We start from the raw sequence: 18,197 nt of genomic DNA on the forward strand, positions 1-18,197 counted from the left end.
CTTATAAGTACAGACAGTTCTACAAGGAGCAATTGATGGACTGATGGAGTGCGTTTAGAGTTCTTGGGATGAAACTGTTTCTGAAGTGTGAGGTCAATACAGGAAAGGCTCTGAAGCCTTTTTCATATATTAGAGCAGTTCAATAGACAGCATGGCTGAGGCAGCGTGTGCTTGATGCTGTATACCGATAATTCTCTTTCCAATCAGCTGCTGTACAGCTGTGATTCACAATCAGATACAGTGACATAAATACTCCAAGTGGTGCAGTGAGAGTAATATGGAAAAAGATGATCCGATGTGGGATCCGAGGTGCAGTGAGAGTAACAACGCTAAAGCAGTTATGGTATTTGGAATAGTTTGACCATACTGTGGACCATTATATTGTTACAGGTTAATTACAATCAGATGCATTAAACTAATAAACAATATGCAGTTAATTTCAGTGTATTTATAAAGCCGCATCAGGGATATGTATGTAAAAATGAAAGGATAACCACACAGGAACAGTAGCACTGCTTTGACGCTGGGTGCTGCCAGTCTGCAAAACCGAGCAGAGAACTTACATACGACAAGTACGACAGAGCTACGACAGAGTGGAAATGTGCGTGGCTTTACGCCAAGTTTAGGTTTTATACATCGCGATTTGAATGTGGAAATGTTGTTACGCAACATTTTTGTGCATACGCACCGTTTATACATGAGGCCCCTGCTCTCCAGACCCAACAAGGGAAGCGTGTCCCATCTGAAGTCAGATGCCGGAACAGAGAGCCAACCCAAGGAGAAGAGTCCAACCACCCCGTGCTGTTTCAAGTGTGGGAAGCCGGGACACACAGTGCCTACATGTCCATTCTTGAGTGAAACCATGGACTGCGACTGGACCCAGAGGGAAAGGTACAGTGCACTTGTAAACCCCCTGTCCTTTTACCTCTTGGGAGTGGTTTTAGTCAATGTGCAAAGTTACAGCACTATTAGATTACGGGAGTAACATCACCATTGTTGCTCACCGCTTTTGTTTTGCCACAATAGTGAAGAGACAGAAAGACCAGCATAACCTGTATTCACGATTATGGCACGGCAGTCCGTGTATTCACTCACAAAAGTCGAATGCAAACACTTATTATGGTCATGTTGCCAAGCCCGCCATACTCCGGGATACTAGGTCGAGACTGATCTAATAGCAATCGCGGCAACCTACGATCCACTCCTCCTCCTAGGTTAGACCTGGTCATGGATGGCCAAATGCCTCCGTGCCATGTTCTTCTCTGGCATCTAGAAATGATGTGGGTACCCAATGTGATGTGGCTAATGCAGCGACACCCTCCTCCATATCTGACAACACAGAAGTAGCGCCATGCCACTAATAACCTTGCAAGCTAAATCAAGAAGCAATGGAATGATGACTCCCTGAAAAATGATAAAAATGCAATTGTCTCAGTTAACAGCCAACACACATTACGACCCTGGACAGGAATTAATGACGAGGTCTGTCGCTTTTGTACTTCTTGTCCTGAGTACCAACTGTGACAGATTCCCAAGCAGGACCGTGCTCCTCTCATTCTATTACTGCTTATAGATGTTCTCATTGAAAGGATTGGGGTTGATCTCGTGGGACCCCTAGAACCCTCGGCAAGAGGACACAAATATATTCTGGTCTTTGTTGATTATGCCACCCACTTTTCCAACACTATCCCTTTGCATTCTGCCAACTCAAAAACAATTGCTCGGGAGTTAGTAGGGGTCTTTGCGTCCTTATGGGCCAGGGGATGCCATTCACCTCAGAAATGTTCAAGGAGGTGGCCAAATTGCTCCAAATAAAGCATTTGAAGACCTTGGTTCACCACCCCCAAGTCGATGACTTAGTTGAGAGATTTAACCAAACTCTCAAGCAGATGCCCTGCAAGGTGGTCAGCGAGGATAGGAGAAACTAGGACCAGTTGCTCCCCCGGAAATCCCCCAAGCCTCCACAGGTTTTTCTCCATATGAGCTTATATGGGTGGCAATCCCTGGGCATATTAGACACTACAAAAAGAGTGCTGGGAGGAGGAGGGACTCCTCTCCACCAGCATTTTACAACAACAACAACATTTATTTATATAGCACATTTTCATACAAAAAGTAGCTCAAAGTGCTATCTGGAGGAAAAAATAAAATCTGTAGGAATTCCAGACCATTAGACTGCCCAGTCCCCTCTGGGCATTCTACCCAAGATAAACGAAACAGTCCTCTTTGGATCTAGGGTTCTCACAGAAGGACTTGATAATGATGGCCACGTAGACTTCTGGCTTTTGATCCATCCATCATTGTTAGAGCATCATGATGCTTTGAGTAGGTGGTGGCGCAGGCCAGAATATACAGGGAGTGCAGAATTATTAGGCAAGTTGTATTTTTGAGGATTAATTTTAATATGGAACAAACACAGTGCTATCAGTCAATCCAAAATGTTAATAAACCTGAAACCTGAATGTTTCACAACGGAAATGTGAGTGTGAACATCATCAGGGGAATACATATGTGCGCACAATTATTAGGCAACTATTAGTGTGCAGATTTATTATGCAACTAAAGGAAAAATGAAAATTTTCCCATCTCACTTGTTTATTTTCATCTGTTATAGTGAGAATAATAAACAAACACCTCAAAATTTACAAATAAACATCTTTGACATTTCAAAAAAAATAAATCAATCAATGAATGACCAATATAGCCACCCTTCTTTCCAATAACAGTCATAAGCCTTTCCATTCATGGAGTCTGTCAGTTTCTTGATCTGTTGACGATCAGCTTTTTGTGGAGCAGTGACTACAGCCTCCCAGACACTCTTCAGAGAGGTGTATTGTTTTTCTCCCCCGTAAATCTAGCGTTTAAGAAGTGCCCACAAGTTCTCGATAGGGTTTAGGTCAGATGAGGAAGGGGCCATGTCATTATTCCTTCATCTTTAAGGCCTTTACTGGCTGGCCACGCAGTGGAGAACTTCGATGCAAGTGATGGAGCATTGGCCTGCATATAAATCATGGTCTTTTTCCTGTATCACTGTTTGAAGAATGTGTCTTGAAAAACTGGCAGTAGGTTTGGGAGTTGATTTTGAGTTCATCTTCAATGCAAAAGGTCCAACTAGCTCATCTTTAAAAATACCAGCTCATACCAGTACCCCACCTCCACGTTGGAGTGGAGCTCTGTGCCATTACTGATCCACAGGTCCATCCATCTGGTCCATCAAGAGTCACTCTCATCTCATCGGTCCATAAAACCTTTGAAAAAAATCTGTCTTCAGATATTTCTTGGCCCAGTTTTGACGTTTCAGCTTATGTTTCTTGTTCAGTGGTGGTTGGGTTTCAGCCCTCCTTACCTTGGCCATGTCTTTGAGCACTGAACACCTTGTACTTCTGGGCACTCCAGGTAGGTTGCAGCTCTGGAATATGAAAGTACTGGAGGATAATGGGTTCCTGGTAGCTTCACGTTTGATTCTTCTCAAATCTTTGGCAGCTAATTTGCGTCTTTTGTTCTCAACACGTTTCTTGCGACCCTGTTGACTATTTGCAACAAAATGTCTGATGGTTCTGTGATCACACACCAATATCTTAGCAATTCCAAAAGTGTTGCATCCCTCTGAAAGACTTTTTAAAATTTTTGACTTTTCAGAGTCAGTTAAATCTCTTTTTTGGCCCATTTTGCCTGAGGAAAACTAGCTGCCTAATAATTCTGCACACCTTGATATAGGGTGTTGATCTCCTTAGGCCACACCCTCCCTCATTACACAAATACACATCACCTGACGTGCTTAAATCCAATAAGCATTCAAGTTAATACAGCTTGGAGTTGGAATATACGCATTAAAAATGATGATATGGTCAAAATACTCACTTGCCTAATAATTGTGCACACAGTGTATTACACAATTACATGATAGATCAGACAAGATTCAGCCCATACTAAATGAACATATGATTAAGGCTCAAGCCCGCTGCTATGATCGTGCCACAACCCTACAGGAATTCCACCCAGGAGACCGAGTCATAGTCCTTGTCCCCACTCAAAACTCCTGGCCCACTGGCACAGACCATATGAAGTTAAGGAGAGGAAGAGACTCGCCAAACAACATCCAAGGGAACAAATACAGTATACCATGTCAACTTACTGAAGCCATGGAAGGACAGAGATCCTGCCCCTTGCACCACTCAGCATCGTTCCCTCTTCGCTCAGACTACCATTCTTAACTTTGGCCCAACCCTAACAGCAAATCAATGGCAGGAACTGGAAACGGTTATCCTGCTGGTCCCAGAGGTCGGTAAACGAAACCCCTGGGCAGACCTCGTTGGTTGAGCATGAAACTGTCACAGAATCCAGAGTTGTCATCAGGGAACGACCCTACCAGCTTCCCGAGGCAAAGCGAAAAGTGGAATTCCAGGATATGCTGGAGCTAGGTGTTATTGAAGAAAGTCATAGCCCCTGGTCTAGCCCTATTGTTCTGGTCCCTAAGCCAAACACAGAGATCACTGTAGTGCTTCAGTAACTGGACATGTAAGAATCAGCCACAATATTTTGTGTATACTACACTCAGATATTGTTCAGACATTATGTAACTTTTGGTCTCAAGATATTACTTTACACAAGATTATAAAGGCACTGCATTTTTGGGACTTTTGGGCTCCATATAAAATAGCTTAAGAAGCAGAAAAAAAAAATCCTAATTCAACATGCTTCTTTAAATTTGAAAGAAGAGATTCCCTTAGGTACAGTTTTCAAATATGATTGTGGAAAAAGTGCTCACTCAGTTGCCATATCTCAACAGTAAGCAGTAAGCAGGAAGCATGGAAACAGCCTACCCAATGATCAGCGAAAGGCAAGCTATTGCACTTTTATTTTTGAATGATATAAAGCATTCTATTGGCTGTGTGTGAGCAACACTGGGCTATAAACTAAGTTGACAACATATTGTCACAGGTGGCTGGGTGCGGTCAGCAATCAGCCGCCTATTTAAGGAGCCACCGCCCTGCAATCAAGGCTGGAGTCGGGTGAGGAGGAAGATGAGGTCGTGGCAGAGGAGGCGAGGAGAGGCCCGAGTGATTTGTGTGTGTGGACAGTGGTTATTGACTTTGGGGAACTGGGGGGATTTGGTGGCGGTGCACATGACATTTGTAAATACTGTAAATAAACGTGGGGTGATGATTGAAACGGCGTCCGCCTGTGTGTGTCCGGGCCGCCATATTTCACAATATCTGACAGCTCTTTTATGAATTTAGAATAGTTTGGTATGTGTAACAAATAAAGAGAGTTTGCTGGAAAATGTAATGTTAAAAAAGTAAAAAGTATACAACTGGATCTGGAGTAAAAGTAAAGGTAGTACCAAGTAAAAACAGCTGAAAAATGTACTTAAGTAACCAAGCAATGTGTAATTCATTATTTTATGCCTCTGCTTATACTATACAACAAAAATATAACTATTACATGTAAACAGGCCAGGAGCTAGTAACATAAAAATTTTTACGAAAAAGACAATTTTGAACAAGGTATTTAATGTGAGTACATTGGGCACAGATATTATTCAAGGCATCTTTCAAACACTGTAATAAAATGGACCTTCTTTAACAGTCCTTAGTATTTTTAAACAATTAATTCATACCTTCTTTTATTGCGAGAGTGGAAGACTCATTGGATGAAAGAACACTGTTTTCATTGTCGCTTGTGAGATCTATCTCACTTTCACTGTTATACTGGTTGCTTCCTAATAGTGAGGCATCACCATTCTTTATTGCCTAAAACAATAAAAGTGAACAGTTATCTTTAACAGCATCAATATTATTGTGAAACATACTATACTATCACATTTCATCAGAGAACACTGCGTGTAAATCAGTAGTTTTTGAAAGTTAAATATTTAAAAATAGTGTTTCAACATCCAACACTACAAAACTTCTAACAAGGCGATGCATCTAAAAGAATAAACAAACATTCTAAATTTATAAATGATAAAAATAAAAACCAAAGTACTCACTTCTTTTTATACTTTATACTACAATAAGACATCTTAAAAGTATTTAATGGGGATTTTTACTAGCACTGAATTAAAATCGCAAAAATAACAGTGAATGCAGGTTCCATAAAACTTGAACAAGTATTCACTGCTATGACACATCTAAACAGGCACTGGATTAATCAGTTGTTCTTACAAACAATATAAATAGTTGAATAAAAAATTAAAAAAAAGTATGATTCATAATAGGTCTCTTTTACCTTGAGGGAGATTTAGTAATTTGTTCGTTGAAAAATGCTCATACTAAAACACCAATGGCTGCTAAGGGGATAAATATACAGTATGACCTTTTTATATATTTTTTACCTGAGCATTACAGAAATAAGTGTTAATCAAAAACAACACATTTTAACTTTCCACAAAGTAAATATGGCCTTTTGTATTGTAAAAATATGGCAGTGAACAGTACTCTCCATAAGTACTAGGCCAGAGAAGTTAAAATTCATATTTCTGTTTTACAGTGAATTAATTCTAATTTTTAATGGAAACAACAACAACAAGGAATGAGAAAAGAATAAGGAAACTGATTTGATTTCTTCCACATAAATGTTTTAAAGTTACAGAATATGTTTTTCATCTCCCCCATTTCAGACAGAACTAAGTATTGGGAAAACTGGCCATTCTACTAATGTACAGGACCTGAACTTAAGCTTGGCTGAATCTGCACATCATTTGTGCATTATCTTCAACACCAATTCATGCCTTAACTCAGCACTGTACTACTGCACAGAGACCTTCACATTTCAACTATACAAAAAAATCCATTTCTAACAGTACAGTATATAGAAATGTTTAAGTTAAATAAATGACAATAATGCATTGGCTGTTCACGTAGATCCATTTCCTGCCTGTAGTTGATTGAAAATGCTGTGTAATGGATCACTAAAAGTATGACTTTGATTAAGTGAATAAGTCTTATGAAAAGAAAGTTCACCCTCATTTGACAGTTTTTTTTTAACATACCAAGACGTAACTAAATACCATTTAAAAAAAACAAAACAAAATTCACACATACAACATTAAGTTTTCTAGTTTTCTTCCTTGCCACCAAAAGCTGATGATTTTGCTGATGTCCTGCACGGAGAACATGAGACAGTGAAGCAGCTAGGGCTGCAACTAATGATTATTTTGGTAATCAATTAATGTGGTGATTATTTTGTTGATTAATCAATTAGTTGGATGGTAAAAAAAAATCCTTTTGAAAGTAAACACATTAAATGGAATCTTTCAATAATGAAACAGTCAGTCAGTCATTTTTCAACCCGCTATATCCTAACTACAGGGTCACAGGGGTCTGCTGGAGCCAATCCCAGCCAACACAGGGCGCAAGGCAGGAAACAAACCCCAGCCGGGCAGGGCAATTAAACAGGTCTGTGTAAAGTTTTCAGAAAGGTATTAAAAAATAAACTACGTATAGATACTTTAAACAAAATATTGTTTTTTATACAACAATTATATAATACATTGAAAATAAATAGTAACAAAGAGAAATAAAACACTTAGAAGCACTTCTGGCTCTGGTTGTGCAATGAACACACACACACACTTTCCTTAAAAACACAACAGTTTCAATAAATAAATTAAACTCGCAATTTGGGTTGTGTATTCAGAATCACATTAAACCAGCACTTCAAAATAAAATATGTAATTTAAAAGTTCTTTTTCACTCTCTGTTAAAGAGATGGTTTACTGGCAAAGCACCATGTAAATATCTGGCCAGCACAATATTCCACCACAAAAGAATCTGTTGCATCATCATGATTTTACTAGTTTGTTTGTGTAATCTGTAACTGTGCAGTACTGTTTGAAATGAGTCCAGCACAACAAACATGGTTGTCATATGTTGGGGATTTATTTTATTTATTTTTTCAGCAAAATAGGTGGTTTCATTTGTGTGAAACTCTTTCTTTACCAAGTAATATAGTAAGTTTATTCCAACTGAAAGTTCATATCTTTTTGCATCATCATTCGTCCATTTCGTTTCTGGAAACCTTTTAGCTGCAGATTCTTTGGCATATTTGCTTACTTGTAGCCAACACGCTGTCACTGCCTGCTGCATGTCATTCGCCATTGGGAGAGCGGTTCGATTTTCACATTTGAAACTGTGATCCAGCCACAATATCTGTTTTACCAGCTAAGCTAGGCTCACTGCAGCAGTACTTGCACATAATAATGCGTCTTCCTCCAGATTGTCTAAAAGTCAGTTGAAGTACAATAGCCAGCCGCTCTTTTGACTCGGAATGAGCAATACACCTTTCAGTCAAGGCTGATGTGCTGTGAGATTCGCTGCCGTGTTATGGCTGAGTTTTTGATTTCCTTTGCACACTAGACTGAGCAAAAAAAAAGGTTTACCGCTCAGAAGGGAATTATGATTCTTTGCAACCATTTTAGTAAGCACACACACGCTGTTACACCTGCTTGAAAGCATGTAATGCAGCACCATACTATAGCTGAGTGATCAAAAATTTAGCTGAGCTGAGCGTCAAAAAAAAAAAAAAAGTAAGTGAAGATCTGAATGTTTACAAGCTGGTGGCTAAAGACACATATTTTTAGTCGCCACTTCTCAAATTCTCTCGCATATGCTAGTGTTGTATTCACTATGTCTTGAATAATGTGCTCATTATGCCTAACCTAGCAGTGACTGCGTTCATATACATTCAGCTTACTGGGATGACAGTGAGTCTTCGTTCTCCACAGTGCCTGTAATGGTATTTTTCGTGTTCAAATATTTGTGCCTTTCCATTGTGCTCTTGTGCCATACGAGGTCAGACCTACACAATCTGCACCTCACAGCCCTTTCTTCTGTGCTTGGAGTGAAGTGCTCCTAAACTCTTAGGTCGCACTGTCTTTTCTGGTACCTGCTTACCATTATCTGTCTGAATGAAGTAGTGATGCAACTGTACGCCACAACGTACTCAGCGAAATGATGTAATCAACTACTTGATGAAAGTGACCGTTGCCATTGTTTGTAATAATCGATTACTATCTGTCACGGCGATAAGTTGTTGCAGGCCTAAAAGAAGCCTTACTGTTAGAGTGTATGATGGTCTAAATTATGCATCTGTCTGACAAATTTGGTGTTATCAATTTTGTGAATGTACATAGTGATATCAGACTTTGATCATTTGTAAAATTCATTTGAACATCAAAAAAAAAAAAAGATATGAGCCTAAAATTGTAATTGTGTTGCTTTTAGTTGCAGTGTGAAGTTAAAATGTGGGCATAAGAGACTTTTAGTACTGGGCATAATCATAGAAAGCGGATATTGTTCGGTGTGATGGCTCCATTTCAGATTGCACACTTGAACCAAAACTATGGATAATCTTTCAACTAGCTTGTGTAAAAAATAAGATCAATCACTGAGCAAACAAACAAGACTTTTTGTTGTTTCTTTACATGTCATAATTCCAACCAGCTGTGTAGCTGATAGTGCTTCACCTTTTCAGATTAAAGCAATGAATTCCTCATTTTCAGTCTTTGGATAAAGTACAAATAAACTTTTCGACATGTTTTTACAATTAGGCATTTTTAACCTTTAAAAAAGTTCTCCTGATTTAAGCCAAAAATCAGAAGAAAAAAAACTTTACTTATGAAGCACTACCTTTGGACATTTTAGTCAAGAGCAACTGCCTAAAACTTTGATTAAACCACTACAATAAGTAAATATTCCCTTCATAGGACGCATTCTATTGTAACAAGGAATGTACCCAACAATTGTGTGAAACTGCTAAATTTCAGCTGCTGGTACTCACATTCTGTCAGCTACCACCTCGAACTTGTGAGTATAGGTGAAGACAGAGATGTAGAATATTTAATTAATCAAAAGCTTTGTTCAAAGACTTGGCGTTTAACTCAGCACTACCTTGGTGCAGAACACTTCCTACAAAACTGCCACCTCTACACAAGTTCACAGGTAAACATCCATAATAGTAAATTAATATTCAATACATTAGTGCAATCTGCATATTAATTACGTTTTTGCACTCATAAAACCTGCTTATTAAAACATTATTTGCCATTTCTGTTTATTACTGTGTTACATTACTTAGCATTCCCTTTAATAATACATTATTTTATTTTGATTATTACACCTTGTCAATCTGTTAAAAATACACTGTGAAGTCTGCCAGGAGAAAAACTGATAATGCCCTTTATTCCGAAAGATTCTCTAGCATGGTAGAGTACAGCTCCTAGTTAAACTTGGGTTTGTCAAAAAATCACCTTCTTACAGTAAAAAGTGTTACCACACAAACATACTGGAATTTGTGACATTCTAACACCTATTTACAGTACATGCTGACTGCCCGGTGCTTCATTCGGCCCCAAAGAATTCAGTCTCATTAAAGTAACTTGTGCACTTTTGCCCCTTTAAGTCCTTTTTATTACTTGTTGACGCCTTCCAACTCATTCATCTCTTTGCATCGAGTGCTGCACAGGTTCACTCCTGTGAATGTCATCTGTTGTGGGGCACCCAGTAAACTCAGCCCTCATTTTTTTTCCAGCAGTATTAATTTGCTTAGACTGCTGGCCTCCCTACTGGCCAGTGTCAACAACAAACGTTGACTTAAAGGGGTGCCACTTCACAGCTGAGACACTACAGTATCTTTCCGCAAGCAGTGCTCGAAGCTGAACCAAACTATCAGCAGTGCTCCATTTGGAAAGCATCTTGTTCCTCCTCTCAATTTATAACTACTTTTACACAACAGACAACAGGGCGAAAGGCTCCCCCTTGAAGGTCAGAGCATGCGTACATTGGAACCTCAGTTCACGAACGTTTCGGACCATGTACAAATTGGGTTACGACGAAAAAGTTCGCCAAACTTTAGCATCTGTTCACGACCACACACTTGGGCAACGAACAAGCTAGTTTCCCTTCCAGTTCGTACGCGCCAATGATTTCCGCACGTGCTCAGTCTCTACCTGTACATTGTTCTTGTTCAGATGTGTGTGCATGCAAGGTTAGTTTTCTTGGTTGTTTATGGTTAGTTTTTGTATAAATTAAGGATTTTTCAAATTTTCATTTTTTCCCTGTGCTTAAAGCTCATTAAAAAAAAAAGTGTTTATAGCGAGCGGGTTCGTAAGTCTGTGACGTGAACTCTTGCAATGTTAGCTTTCTCTGTTCAAGGTTTTCTCAGTGTTATTCAATGTTTTTACATTTAGTTTACTATTACACTGTGCATTCTACGGTATAATTAACTATTTTTGTGCTTAAAAATCTTTTAAAAAATATATTTACATACAGTTCGTACGGTCTGGAACGTATTAATTGTATTTGCATACAATCCAATGGGGGAAATTAGTTCGGGTCACAATCAAATCGGGTTGCAACCAGAGTTTTGAAACGAATTACGGCCGTGACCTGAGGTTCCACTGTATATTAGTATATCATGTCAAAAGGAGGCGAGGTTGCCTTGAATATCTGAGGCCCAATTTTAGCAATGTGTACCAGCCCACTTCAAGAATTTGGAGTCTAAACGCACCCGTGCTCTTCCCATTCAAACTTTGTACGTGATGCACTGATCAGACTGCTTTTTAGACTACAGTGCACTCTTGCTAAACTACTATCAGCTAAGCACAAGAATTTCAAGTGCCTCCTGTTGTGAATATGAGTGGCAGACAGCCCCCCTGGGTGAAAGATAAAAAATAACAAAAAGGTGACGAATGCTGTTTGGTATTTTGAGAAATTTTCTGCAAATACTTGGAACCAATTGACAATGTTTAATTACATCTACGATGTGTCCAGCATATAATCAATATCATAGACCATCTGATCAGCCCTAGTATGGAGGTGGTCATTTTACTTGACTACATTATACTTGTATGTGAACTATTCCAATGTGTGTCCAACATCATAGTTTGGTAAGACCAACAGAATATTATCATCTACAAAAAGCAGATATACCATGTTTACATTTCCAAACTAGATATTTCCCTTCCTTCATTTGTACCTTAATATGTCCATAAAAATCACAAATAGGAAAGCAGACAAGGTACATACATTGTAGGATCCCTAATGAAAAACATGAACGATTTAACATCAAATATGCAAACACAGTGAACTGATTAGCACAAAACCGCACCCTTGATCCCCACAGCACTTCCTATAAGACAACACAAGGTACACCATTGTTGAAGTTTTCACACATCTACAAAGCACCTGTAGACAGGACAGGCATCTTCCACAACTTGTGAGATATTTGCCAAAAGACAAAGAGCTAGTCTGCTGTTGCACATTATTGCTCTTGGATTTGAGGGTTAGCTACTGATTTCCCAAGTTTCTCTCTGTGATATACAACAATCTCTGTTGGCCCCATTTAAAAAAAAAAATGAGATCATCATCTCATTTAGTCATTCATTGAGGTGCTGCCCCAACGTTACACCTAATTCTGAAGAGATGTGTTAGCCAAAAAAAACACCGCCTACTTATTACAAGTTAGAAAAGGTAATTAGATTTAAAAAATTGTTTGCCTTCCTTGTGGGTATGTTTTCATTGTAATTCACTTAAAAAATTGTATGTATTCATTTTTGTTGTAAAATTTAAGATTTTTACATTATTTAAATATTTATTGCTACTGTTACAGTTATATGAAAAAAATTGGGAACTCCTCTCAGCCTGCATAATAATTTACTATACTTTCAACAAAAAAAGATAACAGTGGTATGTCTTTCATTTCCTAGGAACATCTGAGTACTGGGGTGTTTTCCAAACAAAGACTTTGAGTGAAGCAGTATTTAGGTCTATGAAATGAAATTAAATGTGAAAAACTGGCTGTGCAAAAATGTGGGTCCCCTTGTAATTTTACTGATTTGAATGCATGTAACTGCTCAATACTGATTACTTGCAACACCAAATTGGTTGGATGAGCTTGTTAAGCCTTGAACTTCATAGACAGGTGTGTCCAATCCTGAGAAAAGGTATTTAAGGTGGTCAACTGCAAGTTGTTCTTCCCTTTGACTCTCCTCTGATGAGTAACAGCATGAGATCCTCAAAGCAACTCTCAAAAGATCTGAAAACAAAGATTGTTCAGTATCATGGTTTAGGGGAAGGCTACAAAAAGCTATCTCAGAGGTTCAAACTGTCAGTTTCAACTGTAAAGAATGTAATCAGGAAATGGAAGGCCACAGGCACAGTTGCTGTTAAACCCAGCAGGTCTGGCAGGCCAAGAAAAATACAAGAGCGGAATATGTGCAGGATTGTAAGAATAGTTACAGACAACCCACAGATCACCTCTAAAGACCTGCAAGAACATCTTGCTGCAGATGGTGTATCTGTACATCGTTCTACAATTCAGCGAAATTTGCACAAAGAACATCTGTATGGCAGGGTGATGAGAAAGAAGCCCTTTCTCTACTCACGCCACAAACAGTCGCTTGTTGTATAGCGGAAGAACAACACCGCATTCCAAGAAAAACACCTGCTACCGACTGTCAAATTTGGTGGAGGTTCCATCATGCTGTGGGGCTGTGTGGCTAGTTCAGGGACTGGGGCCCTTGTTAAAGTCGAGGGTCGGATGAATTCAACCCAATATCAACAAATTTTTCAGGATAATGTTCAAGCATCAGTCACAAAGTTGAAGTTACGCAGGAGTTGGATATTCCAACAAGTCAATGACCCAAAACACAGTTCGAACTCTACAAGGCATTTATGCAGAGGAAGAAGTACAATGTTCTGGAATGGCCATCACAGTCCCCTGACTTGAATATGATCGAAAAACTATGGGATGATTTGAAGCAGGCTGTCCATGCTCGGCAGCCATCAAATTTAACTGAGCTGGAGAGATTTTGTATGTAAGAATAGTCAGAAATACCTCCATCCAGACACTCAAAGGCTATAGGAGGCATCTACAGGCTGTTATATTTGCAAAAGGAGGCTCAACTAAGTATTGATGTAATATCTCTGTTGGGGTGCCCAAATTTATGCATCTGTCTAATTTTGTTATGATGCATATTTTCTGTTAATCCAATAAACTTAATGTCACTTGCTACTTTGAAAGTTCAGCCAATGATAAACAAAAATCCAAAGAATTAACAGGGGTTCCCAACCTTTTTCATACGACTGTATTTATCAGTGCCACCTCTATAACACAGAACCACCACCACTACTAATAACTTTTTACATAGAACTACTGTATTCATACTCCATGAACCTTTTCAAAGTCCACATTTATCATGTTTTAACTACCTGAATGAGACCAACTTTATAGATCCATGTTGATAAAAGCAAAAAATGTTTAAACACAAATAGAGTGAACATTCTTACCTTGTGGAAGGCTATTTCAGGTTGAAGATCAGAGGGCGGCAGGCAAAACAAAGTGTGAATTAGCTTCCCAAAAAGAGATTTTGTTTCTGTAGAGGTCGTGAGCAGCTTTAAAACTTTACTCCAGTATGGCATTGACAATTGAAAAGTGGAATTAGTGTCTTCATGATCAATTTTTGTAGACTGATAAAGTGAGAACTCCGTCTTTAGTTGTGCAATATCCTCTGCAGTTTTGCAGATTCTTAATTCTGAAGCAACTTCAACCAAAATGGTTTGTGTGGTCGACATTTTGCAGGCTGGATTTAAGATTTTTATAATGTTTTTTAAACAGTTATTGCTAAAAGGAAGTACATTAAGCAACTGTTTCATTACCTCCACATAAAACAATTCTACATCTTTGAAAAAGCTGTCAATGATGTGTGAATTTGTTGTTAGCTCTTCATGTTCTACCAAGTATTTCTCAGTATCTGTGCCAATGAAGAGCTCATTTTGAGGAAGAATGTTTGTCGGGTATTCAAGCACTGTTGGATCACCAGTCTTTAACAACCGGAGTGCGGCTTCAGGCTGTAATAGTCTCCCAGCATAACAACTCACAGTATAGCTGATGTCCTTCAGCATTTGCATTGTATGGTTATTTTGACCATGCAGCTTTTCATTTAAGGCACACAATGTTTCTAAAGAATATTTGAGAAAGTGAAACGTTAATCTAATTTTGTGGTTTTGTAGCCTGTCAAAAATTAGTTTAGCCTTTTCTGTACTACGTTCAGGTGACATAAAGTAACTTTTAAGACTTGGCCACATCTCATCCATTTCCTTCACTATTTTCTTCATAATAAGGCAGTGGCTAGATGCATCACGGTCATTGTTTAAAAGTTCCAAGTTATGAAAAAGTTCCTGAAATGCAGTAACTTTAGGGGAGTGACTGAAGTAGTATTGGATATCAGAGATAAGGTCATTAACTGGTGAAGATAATTTCCTAATAGCAGATTTGCAGAGACAGTCTATTAAATTGCATGGTATTCTAACACTGATTACACTAGGGTTCCTCCGTTTCACGCAGGTTAAAATGCTCTCGTAGCTCTCAGCTGCTAAAGCTGCATCATTCAGGTAGAAAGACATGAGATTCATAACAGGTATATTAAACTTCTTAAGAGTTTCCAGTAGGCAAGCAGACACCTGCTGAGTCGAGTCCATGGCATGCTCTGTGATATCAAGAATGCGAAACACATTCTTACCAATTGTTTGATCAAATAGTCCAACCAAAAAGACATTTGCACTCTCCTTGCCCAAATTCATTCTCCAGTAAACATAAACACAAAATGGAGTCTTTTGACATTTGGAGATTATATCTTCTGGGTAATTCAGTCCAAGGACAAACTTTGCAATACGAGGTGAAACTTTGCCTTCTTTTTTAATCTGCTGAACAACTTTTATGTTCTGGCAATACCTGCCAATGAATTTTAGAGTGATGTCTCCAGAGGAAAAATAGTTTGAAAAACTATGATATATATCACTGTTTGCATGATCCAAAGAATGTTTATTTTTACTTCGACGATGTCTTTTTGTTTGTGAATGACGGATTAAATCAGCTACTTTATTATGAACGGTTATGTCTTTTTCACAAAGTGCACAATGTGCATAGAAGTTTCCACGAATGCTTGGATTGGCCCAAGGAAATGTTTCTTGCCATGAGTCGTTGAAAGAAGTATTCCTCTGCTTTTTCTTTGGTGTGTCAATCTCAAGATCAGGCTCTTCTCTCTTTATCCTTATTCCTAAATTAACAAAATAAAAATAATTATGTAATAAATATCAAGAGTGAATCAAAGGGTGCAACGGCCTACTATGAACCTGAGGCCTTGTGGTTTAAGTCCCAAAACTGAGTGTCAGTGTGACTCTGAACAAGACAATTGACTTGCCAGTGTTCCAAATTTCAGCATCTCTGGGAAACTTGTGCTACAATTGGCTTTGCAATGTTCACTACAAAAATAATATATAAAATAAACATTGCCTGAAACACATGCTAATATAATAATGAAAAAAGAGAACGTTAATTACCTGTAAAGAAATAACACCCTTTTGTTCCAGTTTCAGTTCTGGCAGGCTAAAGCAACCAAAGACACTCAAATTGATTGCATGGATTGGAAAATTGATTCTTTTACTGCAGTTACAGTAAATAAAAATTGCAAAGAGAACAAATGTGAATACTGTTAACACATAACATGTAAAAAAGTCATGATGAAAGTCCAACCGATTACACTAGGGTTCCTCCGTTTCACGCAGGTTAAAAACGCTCTCATAGCTCTCAAATAGGAAGACATGAGATTCATAACAGGTTGTTATCCCGAAGGTACAAACATGATGAATATAAAACCTGTTTGTATTTCTCCACAGTCATCATTCCATTGATTTTTACAAGATTTCCTACACTTCTGGTCTAAATATTACTCCAAACCATGATACAGTCACCATCAACATCATGTTTCATGGAAGACAAGCATCAGTATACTGTATGTCATGTCAATTGTCTGACATACTGGTAATCTTGTGAAACAAATATTTCAAATTTGGACTCACTGCTCCATTACAGTTTTTGCCACTGGTTGTCATTCAATGTCTCTATGGGACATCCTGAGGGTTCAGGGGATGCCCTCGAGGTTGCTGGATATCATGGCCGGCCTGTACACTGGTACTGTGAGTGCTGTGCAGAGTGGAGGCAGGACCTCTGCATTTTTCCCAGTTGATTCTAGGGTTTCGTCAGGGGTGTGTTTTTGCTCCTACTTTGTTCAATGCTTGTATAGACTGGATGTTGGGCAAGGTCGTGGGGTCCAGCGGCTGTGTGGCATCTGTTGGTGAAGAAAGATTCACAGATCTTGACTTTGCTGACGATGCTGTGAGTCAATGGACACTCTGATCGGGGTACTCGAGAGACTGAGCGAGAAGTCTGAGTGTCTGGGCTTGCGAGTGTCCTGAATAAAAAACAAGATCCAGGCCTTTAATGACCTCTTGGGCACAGCCATCAGCAGTGTGTCTGTTTGCGGAGAGAGTGTTGACCTTGTTGAGCGGTTTACTTACCTTGGCAGTGACATTCACGCCTCTGGCGACTCTTCCTATGAAGTCAGTAGATGGATTGGGAGAGCATGGGGGGTCATGAGGTCACTGGAAAGGGGTGTGTGGCACTCTGGATATCTATGCAAAAGGACGAAGGTCCAAGTGCTTCCTGTCTTTCTATATGGCCGCAAGACATGGATGCTATCCAGTGACCCGAGACGAAGACTGGACTCCTTTGGTACTGTGTCTCTTCAGAGAATCCTTGGGTACCGTTGGTTTGACTTTGTTTCGAATGAGCGGATGCTCATGGAGTCCCAAATGAGGTACATTACCTGCATTGTGAGGGAGCATTAGTTATGTGGCGCATTTCCCCGAGGGTGATCCGGCTCGTAAGATCCTCATTGTTGGGGACCCTAGTGGCTGGACCAGGCCAAGGGGTCACCCACGTAACACCAGGCTGTGGCAGACAGAGGGTCATTTCCGGATGGTGGGACTGGACTGCGTGTCTGCCTGGGGGGTTGCAAACCGGGATCCCGAGTTGTTTCGTCGTGTAGTGGGTGCGGCAACGCACTGTACCAGTGCATGCTCCCCAACTTGACTTGTTGTCATTCAATGCTTTGTGGTCTTTTACATTCTACAATCTCTTCTGCTTGTTGTCAATCCTCAAGGCTGGCTTCCTAGCTGTAACAGAGGTTGTCACAATATTGACATTTCCAACTTCAAGTAGAGACATACAATATCATTTTGGGTATAAATGTGGAGTACACACAAAATTGATGGTCAGATTTAAAAAAATAAATAAACTACATTAAGATAACTAAATTGTTTTTGATGGAATGCACTTTTTCAAAATCCTCTCTG

At 39.2% G+C, this 18,197-nt stretch overlaps 1 protein-coding gene across 1 annotated transcript in view; it reads right to left on the reverse strand.

Moving 5' to 3' along the window:
* Positions 1-18,197, reverse strand: part of LOC120514919 (DNA (cytosine-5)-methyltransferase 3A-like) — a 76,614-nt gene that overhangs the window by 41,866 nt on the left and 16,551 nt on the right. Inside the window, exons 5-6 of the mRNA XM_039735561.1 lie at positions 14,292-16,060; positions 5,621-5,753 (exon numbers count right to left, since the gene is read on the reverse strand). Coding sequence (XP_039591495.1) covers positions 5,621-5,753; positions 14,292-16,060 — 1,902 coding nt within the window. The remainder of the gene's footprint in view (positions 1-5,620; positions 5,754-14,291; positions 16,061-18,197) is intronic.

The sequence above is a fragment of the Polypterus senegalus genome, chromosome 14, assembly GCF_016835505.1.
Source record: "Polypterus senegalus isolate Bchr_013 chromosome 14, ASM1683550v1, whole genome shotgun sequence".
In the NCBI taxonomy this organism is placed as follows: Eukaryota; Metazoa; Chordata; class Cladistia; order Polypteriformes; family Polypteridae; genus Polypterus; species Polypterus senegalus.